Source organism: Stylophora pistillata, chromosome 8 (genome assembly GCF_964205215.1).
Source record: "Stylophora pistillata chromosome 8, jaStyPist1.2, whole genome shotgun sequence".
NCBI classification, from domain to species: domain Eukaryota; kingdom Metazoa; phylum Cnidaria; class Anthozoa; order Scleractinia; family Pocilloporidae; genus Stylophora; species Stylophora pistillata.
Genome location: NC_142526.1, coordinates 19,737,831 through 19,747,445, shown reverse-complemented (window position 1 = coordinate 19,747,445; position 9,615 = coordinate 19,737,831). Strand labels below are relative to the sequence as shown.

Genomic DNA, 9,615 nt, shown 5'->3' with positions numbered 1-9,615 from the left:
GGATACCCAAGGATTAACCAATTTCGGTACATCCCGAGTTCGACAACTCGTGGTCTCCCGCGAGAAGCGCGGTTATTTTAACTATTCTCGCGCTAGCTGCGCGCGCCAAGGAATCACAACAGGCGACAGGTAGAGTAAGTTCAGCCATAGATTTTGAGGAAATGTCAGCTTTGAGTAGTCTCAGAAAAAATGCCAGTTCCACAGCTTACCGTTGTTGAAAGATTCGTCAATACATCATAAGTATCTACCAGAGGAAAAATTACCTTAAAATTCGTCGAGAATGAGAACAGGAAGTTGTAAGTGAATGGTATGTCTGACGTAATGTAAAGATCCTTTAGCAGCACTTAAAAGCAGCTAAATATGTCACGATCAGGGATCCTTGAAATTTCTTTAATTTTTTTTTCCGTAATCCGTCTCAGTCCTCTTCATCCCCAGTCATTGTTGTTCCATCATGGTCTATCATTGTCTCTTTTTTTTTTTTTTCCAAGCAGGGTAGAACTAACAAGTTTCAGTCTTTCACTGATCATTGGAAAGTAGCTTGGAGACCCAAAATCTAGTAACCTAGATCATTACAAGATCCTCACGTTCACGATAACTAATGAGAAAATGTGGACGAATGAAATACAGTGCTCTTAGCTCTACTGAAGAGTGGTCTCATCAGTTTTCCTACCTCCATTGGGCTATCGATGGAAAGATCTAAGACCCTGTTAACCAAAACAGCTGATCGATTTAAACAGCAAGATCTGGACTTTCCTCTCCGTTTGCCTAAATTTATGGAAATATTTAAGTAATTTTTTTGGCAAACCTAAGTAGGTATTTTTCAATCATTTTCGTAGATCCTATTTTTGTGAGATATTTTTCTGTCTTAGGATTTGTACATGATAGTTTCTTGATGATTCATTTATTTCTATGGTTTAAATCTCATGATTGCCCAAGGGTTTTCTCGGGGTCAGCTCACATAAAGGGTTTCTAATTTTCACTGAGATGTTTTGGTGATTGGATGAAGCGTTTGTATTTGAATTATCTTAGAGTAGGCTCTACTGTGGGGACTAACCTTCAAGCAGTTGGTATCCCTAGCTAAATATTCTTGCAGGGGTAGAGTGTGTGCGCCATGAAAGATCCAATCGAAGTTTCGTGTTCTTTTTGTCTCAGTTCTCCCAGCTTGTTATATTGGACCTTCTTTCTTCACGTGTTCATCATTAGCGATTCATGTAGGTTTGTTTGTATTAGCTTTATCGAATTAAGTATTGCAAGTATGCCGAGTAACAAAGGTCAATGGGATATGTAAACCCTCAACCCTTTCACTATTTGTTCATTTAGTGGTTTGAAGTAGCAGTGGCATTTTCTCCAGCAGTGGCACCTAAAAAAACGAACTCAAGAATTAAGTACGTAGCTATAATATAGAGGAACTATATCATAGCTCAGATCCCTGGTGCCTACTGTTTAGCTTAGCCGAGCTCAACTAATTAATCTCCCAACGGTGTAACGCTATTTTATGTCTAGAAGCCAATATATTGCAGTATTAAAGGAAGTCCGTACACTACTTTTTTTGCGCAAGCCGTGAACGTGCAATTTTTTTTTTTTTATTTAGCCTACACACGTACTTGAAAACGTTGCTAGAATTCTCTGTCTTGAAAGGCTGGATGTTGCTGGCCGCCTTCCTTCAAATATCAATGGCCACCAATGTTTTAGTCTAAGAGTTAGGGTTAGGCAAACCCTCAGCGATTAATGTTTGACTAATTGGATGCTTACTCAAAATCGCACGAGGGTTAATCAAGGGTGGTATCTCTACAGAATTATGAGTGATTCAGGGCTTAACGTCCCCTTCTGTTACGTTTGTATGTCATGTGTTGTCGTTGTAAAACGATAGAAATCCGCTTAAAAAAGCTCTGCGTGAGAAACAGCATTCCTAACTAGGCGAAACTTTGGCTCACTCGGGTGATCACTGTAACAAACTACGGCATAATACGAAAGGTGTCGTTTCGTTTTTATTCCGAATTTCAAATACACGGTGATTCGAATTGTTCAACAAAGTTGTTCGAGATCATATATGGAATGTCCCTGACAATAGATCAGGTAAATCAGCAATGCTGTTGATGATAAAATCCGGTTTACTCTCTGCAATAAACTCTCTGCTCTGTGTCCCAGTTAACACCGCGATCGTCCAACAACCAGCGTTCTTTCCTTCTTCAACGTCGACCTTAGTGTCCCCAACTTTGACTACTGATCGTGGATCCATTATCCCAAAAAATTTTATAGCCGAGTGGATCATTGCTGGATGAGGCCTTCCATGACCCGCTTTCTCTGCGCTACAGACAAAATCGACCAGGCTGGACCAGTTCAAGGTATCTGTGATGGTTTCAACGACACTGTGCGGGAAGCCGCTGCCAACAGCAATCTTTGCTCCTGTGGATTTCAACTTCTGAAAAACTTCAGTTGTTCCTGGGATTTCGTTTTTAATCGATGACAAATTCTGATTCAGAAAAAATTTGAAATCCTTGAATAAGAGGTCGACACTGACGTTAGCTGTCGTGTTGGTTGACTCGTTTGACTCGTGTACCTCGTTTAAGATACTCTGAATTGCGTCTCTCTTCTCCATTCCACGGTATTTATTGACTAAACTCACGTCGATGCTGTGGCCATTTTTGTGAAATGCTTCTTTCATGGCGATAGCCACAAGTGGTACACCCTCAATCGAGTCATCTACAGTTGTACCTGCCAGATCAAACACGAACAATTTTATGTTTGCCGGTAGGTTCGCAGTTTTGTTAAGTTCGTCCGCCATTTTTGCTAAGTCATAACTGAGCCAGTGGTAACCATCCGATATGGACAGCGGAAATCAAAGATGGCGGAAAGCTTGAGGGTAAGCAACAACCTTGTCATCGTGGAGTTATTATGTGTTCTGCAACGCAATTCAATAGCTTGCCTGACAATCGAAAATATTTTCTCTCCTTAGATATTAGTTCTTCATGGCTACAGGTAAATAAAAAAAGATTGTTACGGATTTATTCAGGCTTTAAAGGAAAGAGACCTGACCGTGCAGTCAAAGATCAGTTTCCAGGAGTTTGACGAAGGTAGAGGTTCAGCTGCGTTTGCTGAAGTGGTAAATGTTAGAAATACTTTTCAATTCAGCCGAGAAATGTTAAAATCTAGCGAGAACGGCTTGTCACCAAGCTACTTCAATCACCCCCGCCCACTCCGATCCCCCGTCTCCATCGCTAACGATCAATGGAGACATTATTCTCTGCTTGGTAAAAAATAGTGAACTCGTTCTCCTTTTTCTTTTTTAATAATGTTGTTCTAATTCTTTCATTTATTATTTTCTTTGTGAAGACAGAGTGCTAAGACGTGTAAAGAGAAGCTTGGTGCATTCAGGAAAAACCTTAAGAAGCTTCCACTTGAATTTGGTAGGAAATTCTTGTATATATTTTTATCTTGGGCGTGTTGTTTTCCCAGTCCGTCGATCGAATATCAATCTTTTTTGTATTTTAATTATGGTATTTATTTTGTTTTATTTTCTTGTCCTTATAACAGTGTACATAACTGCACCAAATAAAATTCCAGCAGAAAATAATGGTGATGTTGCTTCTTCAAATGAAGGTATTCCAAAGCATTATAGTTACACTTGTAGGGTAGCTAAAATAGACTGGTAAGCCACTCAGTACTAGTAGCTTGCTGGTTGGCTGGCCTTGCTTTTATTTGATCACTTGATTGACTGGCTAGTTTTAATTTTTTATTAACCATTTGGTGATTTACAGATTGATTGATTGATTTGTATAGGCATAGGAATTTGCTATGTAACTGATCAGCTCATTGTGTCATTTCAATTAGATGAATATGGTTGGTGGTTTTCAGCAGAAGATAACACGTATGACCCTCTAAGTTCTTCTGACGTCTCAAAAGGTTTTGATGAATCTATTGAACTAGTCAAGGCAACCTTCACAAACCAGGTAACGAATCGTGTTGTAGTACCCTCACTGTGTCTCTGTTCTTCCAGCAATCATCAAAGCTTGTGGGCAAGAAAGAGAAAGAGGAAACAAAGATGATTTTTCACAAGAATTTCTGATTAGTGTGGATAGTGTGGATGTTTATTTATAAGTTTTTGTTGAATAGTTTTGTTTTAAGTAGCCTTATAAATTTACAGTAACCAACAGTATTTCTTTTGTACAGAGTTGGTATGTCAATGAAAATATTTTAAGAATATATTTGCAGTTTCTTTTCTTTGGTTGTTAAATTTTATTGTTATCATTGTTTTGACATCTACTGTTCATGTTCCTTTTCAGGGGCCATTTGATGGTATGTAATCTCATCTTTAAGGAGCATTTAATTTAGTAGTGCTTATGGGGAACAATCCAGCTAGATACTTTGAGGAGTGTTTTTTTGTATTGAAAAATAGGGAAAGTACTTTTAATTTTCATAATTGAGAATTTCAATTAGTTAACTACCAATCAGTCAAGCCTGTCTTTGTAGTTTAAAGGGCATAAATAAAAAACAAACTGCTATTTATAATGGTAATTGAACTGAGTGGAGTGCAATTTGGGCTGAAATCATACGTGGGATTTCAAAATTGAACGAGCACATAGCACGAGTTTGATTTGAAATCATAAGTATGATTTCAGACCAAAATTGCACGACACGAGGTTCAATTAGCACTTTATTACATCCATTTTGAAATCGCCCAAATACAGGACTTGGTCAATTCAAATATTTTATTGAATGCAGTACTGAGCTGGTTTTTAAATAAAAAGTGGAACTGGAAATGCTTTTACATCTTATTTTGTATGCAAAACAGAAAGACTGACGTCATGTGTCAAAAACTCAGTCAAGCATAAGATGATGTGATTTAGAGCAAAAATGGTGCAATTCAGTAATAAATTGCACCAATTAGAGCCAATCAGATTACAGGAACCACCAGTAATTTGAAAATGGATGTAATAAAGTAAATAATTGTCCATTAATTGCCATTAGAAGCAGACAGCATGGTAAGGTGATATGCTTGTAACAATATCCCTTGATCTTTTTCTCCATCAACCATACATGCTTGATTTCAAGATTGGATTATCACCATCCATGGGATTAAACACTATCCAACTGATACATTCAAGTGGTATAAACATTGCATATCATGTTTGATGGTTTTAATTACATATTCCATGGGAATTGTAGCAGTTTATCCAGAGGGTAGTGTTGTCTTATTTGTATGATTATGTAAGTTAGATCTCGTTGTGACATGCATTTGATCATCATTTAATGTTAATTTGTGCGATATAAGTAATAAAATTAGTATATAAAAAAATTATTATTACTATCTTCTATCTAAATATTTAGGGGTAAATTGTGATTCAACAGCCTGATAGAACCTTTTTTGTAAAAATAAATATAAGATTAAATGGAAATGATATTTCAATGGCTGGGAATTTTTACAGGTTCTTATTTAACTGTCCATGCATGTATGTTAAATTTACAAAATAGGTGTTCTTGGGTTTAGTCAAGGTGCATGTTTCCTATCAATTCTCTGTGCATTAAGAGAACAAGGTATGTCCGTTTGCTTGTATTTTATACATGTAACTCTGTGCAGGTGGTCTATCATGATATTGTTGTGGCTATTATGAACTGCTATTATCACTGCTCAATTGACAACAGATCTAATTTGTCTACTCATTCCAGTAATACTTATTCCTCTGATCATTTTTGTTCCTCTTTTCTTGGATGATGTCTGAAATATTCTGAAATTTAAATTACCATGCCCTTGTCCAGGACATACAGTTAAATAGAATGCCTTGTTCATTGTGCTGTAGGTTCTTTGAGTTTTAACTTTGCCATTCTTGTGGCCGCATTCAAGTCAAGATCTTCAGGACACAGCTTATACTACAGAGAACCCATCACATGCCCCACCCTGCATGTTTTTGGAGATACAGACAGAGTCATACCTAAGGGTATGTATTCAGTTGGTCGTTACTTTAAAGTGGTACTGGGATTTTTTTCCTGCACCTGTTTATTTGTATTATTGTCCACTTCACAATTTGTAACAAATCCTGCAAAGAACTGTGAATCTAAATCAAGCCTCTGGCACCAATACTTCACCCAACAACACATCTAAGTTTCAAGGCACAGAAATCACTGTACAAAACAGTATGATCTTTGAACTATGAACTCCTTTCAACTCTCCACTTATCCCTGCATAGATCTTCTTAAGTATTATGACACTGAGCAAAGTTAATAGAGCTCTATTAACTATGCACTGAGCATGAGTAAGAAACTTGTACATACAAAATTCACAGAAGTACATTAATGAATTGGTAGGTGAATAATCAAGATAATGAACTTTTTTCTACCCCACCATACCTGGTCACTCATTAGTCTACACAAATAACTTGCCTACCCCTTCCCTCTCGTTAAGCACCAATTAACAAATGGTAAACACCACAGCGTACACTATTGAGTTATGGATGCACGCGGGAGGTTGCTAAGCACGAAAGAAGCGTAAGAGTCGCTCGAGGCGATAGCCGAGAGCGACTCTAGCTTCTTGAGTGCTTAGCAAACCTCCCAAGTGCATCCATAACTCAATAGTGTACGCTGTGGTGTTTACCATTTGTTTTATAACATAACATTGATACATTGTAGCTAAAGAGTTCCCTTTTATTTAACAAATCTTACGCGACCAGAAAAAAACAAGCGCGCGCAGAAAAATAGTCTTTGCAATTGCTCACGTCAGCAGCGTACACCCATGGGCAAATGGGGGACGCTAAATTGACCAATCAGAGCGCGCGCTTTACTTTGGTTATGTTATAAATGCAAATGAATTACATTCTTGCATTCTTGGCATGTCCCCAAGCACTCAGCTTTGAAAGGTATTCCAATATTCTTTACACTGAAGCCACTGAAAGATAAGGCAACTGATTTGTGTCTTATTATAATAAAACAGAAAATAGTGAAGATCTACTGAAGCATTTTCCAAACAACACCACTCTTAACCATCCTGGAGGTTAGTGTATGTGATGTACATCTTAGATCCTTTTACCCTGATGATGACCTGGTGTTGAAAACATTTGTTTTTTTCCTTTTTAATATATATTTGCCTTGTAAATAGCTAATTTATTTTTATTAGATGGCCAAATCTCAGTCACTAATAGCTATTCAAATTGGGATAACTTTGGTTTGATGTCCCATTCTTTCCAAGTGAAGTCAAGTTGGTCCCGTTAGATTTGAGTCGTGTCATTGACAGTTTTCCGGGCATCTGGCACTAATATTTAATTAGTGCTAGACCTCTAAAATCATTTTTTCGTAGTTTGGCAGATCTAAGACGAAAAGTAAAGTACACGTAGGCTAAGTAACAGAAGTAAAAGTACCCCTTCTTTAGATCTGCCCTTCTCCCCGATCCTTTTTTTGTAATCTGCCACAATCTAAAAGACACCCTCTCTCTCGCCTTAAAGGGGTGAGAACAAGAGGTTGTATTTAGATAATATTGCCAATAATTTTTTTTGAGTGCTGCAATGTTCAGAAAAATTTGGGATCACACACAAGAATGGAGGGTGCATGGCCGTCAAAACAATTTACAATAGAATAATTTTGACCATATTTGGAACTCGGCTCCGTTTCCGGTTGTGGATTTGAACCCAGAATTTGTTTTGTTGGAATGTGAACAAAATTGGAAACGAAGAATTCGTTTGATAAGCAAATTCCGAACGATTGTAGTGCAGTTGAAATAGCAAGTGACGAATTGATCTTTTCATTCAATTTGGGAATAAGAAGTCTGGAAGAATTCATGCTTCCCTGTTGAAACGCGTGATGTTTTTTTTTTTTTTTTTTTTTGGACTTATTTGCATTTAACCGCATAGTTCAATTTGTAACTTGTTATCCTATCGACGTGTCATAACGTGATCTGTTTCAGACAGTGTTTACGTTTTGTCGGCATTTGAAACAAAGTGTAGAAGAAAGTATTGACAGTTATCCGCCTATCTTTCTTTAAAGTCACTCTGTTTTAGAAATCAACGTCTTAACATACATTAAATATCTACTACATTTTTCCGCCTTTTTTCAGGCCATTTCGTCCCTACGCAAGCTCCTCAAAAGAAGGTATACATAGAGTTTCTGGAGCAGTTCATTAAGAAGACTTAACAAGTGTTACGTTCTCGCCGTAAAATGTAGCCACACCGGGTACTGTCAGGTGTTGTCCTCGAACAATTTTTGTGTTATGCAGCAAAGAAAAGAAAGAAAAGAATTTCGAATTTTTAGTCTGCGTAGCTAACGTTCGCCATGGTTGGACGCGTTCCCGGAAAATTTTAGTTATGACTTCCAGGTCAATCCTGTGAGAATGAGAGGTCAATGCATTGTTTTTCGTGGTTTGACTGATTATTTTAAATTCTCTTTATCTTCAAAGCTCCTGTCAAAGATATTTTAAGCTGTCTGAGGGGAAGTTGCAAAGGGTCTGCCCTAAAATACGAAAGTTATGTTTGAAATTATACGTGTCTTAGCCTTGACTCAGAAAAAGAAAACTGAGAAGTGTTCCTCCCAAAAAAGGAGGAGAAAACACGTCATTAAAGATAGTTATAAACCGTAACGATAGTTACCCAAGGTGTCGACGGTTTATGTTCTTCCGCACATTCACAATGATAATAAAATGGAGAAAAATATCTCAGTCTATATGCAGAGGCTTCATTAATTTTTTTTTCGTAAGCGGCTGCCGATGGTGAAATAGGCGGCTGTGCGCGGAAAAGGGCCGTCAGTGCGAAACCCCAGCACGGGAGTCTAAATTAAGGCGAAGCAGATAGCGGTAAAAGGGAGATTTCTTGTAGGCGATGGTCGACTGTCGGTAACCGGCTAACACTGAAACCCCTGTTATATGTAATGGAACCTTCGACTTCAGTGCACACCTGGACAGGAAAGAGTTAGGTCCATCCTTCTCAAGACCCTTTTTCCATTGTGATTGTCAAAGACTTGTAGCATTTTCTCTTTGTAAAAATGAGTTTGTCCCTTTTCATTAATTACAGTTAGAAGTGGAAAGGGAATTACTTCATTGCTTAAAATAAATTTGGGTCGCATAATGAATATCATTACATCGCCCTTCTCATTTCACGTGGACACGTCACACACCTCGCGCCCTCACCACTCCTCACAGAACTTAAACTACGCCTGAGAGAAGTCGTTCTTGACATACAAATGACAGCCGGGAGTTGAGTGTTGGGTGCAGTGATAATGGTAGGAGGGGGACATTGGGATTTTCATTTTTGGCTATATTGTTTGGCGGTTTCTAAGAGACTCCAAAGCACTGCCGCACGTGCAACGCACTTCCACATTAGGATAAGGTTACTGATACTTCAAGGGTCCGCAAGCGTACAACTTCCGTCGCTGATTCCTAGTTCTTCTCCTTGGTAAAATTTTAAGAAAGCAGCAACGGTCAATCAACTATGCTTGGCTTGGATAAATATTTGACTTTATTGAACTGATTATTTAGCGTCGTAAATTTAGCTCCCAATCATCCGGGGGGAGTCTCAAACCGAGGCATTAGTGTTTTTTTTGTTTTTTTTTTGTTTTGTTTTTAATGTTCTTCAATGGTACATTTGCCTTACAGACTTTCCTTGGTTGTTCTCAAACGGCAAAAGGGAATGAAATTCT

General features: G+C 38.0%; 2 protein-coding genes across 3 annotated transcripts in view; one reads left to right on the top strand and one right to left on the bottom strand.

The window, feature by feature from the left end:
- LOC111334699 (esterase OVCA2) overlaps window positions 1-8,643 on the top strand; it is a 42,291-nt gene extending 33,648 nt beyond the window's left edge. The window contains exons 1-10 of one of the 2 annotated variants that reach the window (XM_088730503.1): window positions 2,746-2,863; window positions 2,957-2,979; window positions 3,334-3,407; window positions 3,535-3,600; window positions 3,832-3,950; window positions 4,284-4,296; window positions 5,473-5,535; window positions 5,799-5,936; window positions 6,926-6,985; window positions 8,042-8,643. In XM_088730503.1, coding sequence (XP_088586629.1) covers window positions 2,846-2,863; window positions 2,957-2,979; window positions 3,334-3,407; window positions 3,535-3,600; window positions 3,832-3,950; window positions 4,284-4,296; window positions 5,473-5,535; window positions 5,799-5,936; window positions 6,926-6,985; window positions 8,042-8,118 — 651 coding nt within the window. In that variant the 5' untranslated portion in view covers window positions 2,746-2,845 and the 3' untranslated portion in view covers window positions 8,119-8,643. Of the gene's footprint in view, window positions 1-2,745; window positions 2,864-2,956; window positions 2,980-3,333; window positions 3,408-3,534; window positions 3,601-3,831; window positions 3,951-4,283; window positions 4,297-5,472; window positions 5,536-5,798; window positions 5,937-6,925; window positions 6,986-8,041 lie in introns of those variants that run through there. The other variant, XM_088730504.1, reaches the window with a different exon arrangement.
- LOC111319175 (uncharacterized) lies at window positions 1,964-2,785 on the bottom strand. Its single transcript, XM_088730502.1, has one exon. It carries the CDS (start codon window positions 2,783-2,785, stop codon window positions 2,045-2,047), a length of 741 nt encoding a protein of 246 aa, XP_088586628.1. The 3' UTR covers window positions 1,964-2,044.
- Window positions 8,644-9,615: the final 972 nt, after the last annotated feature.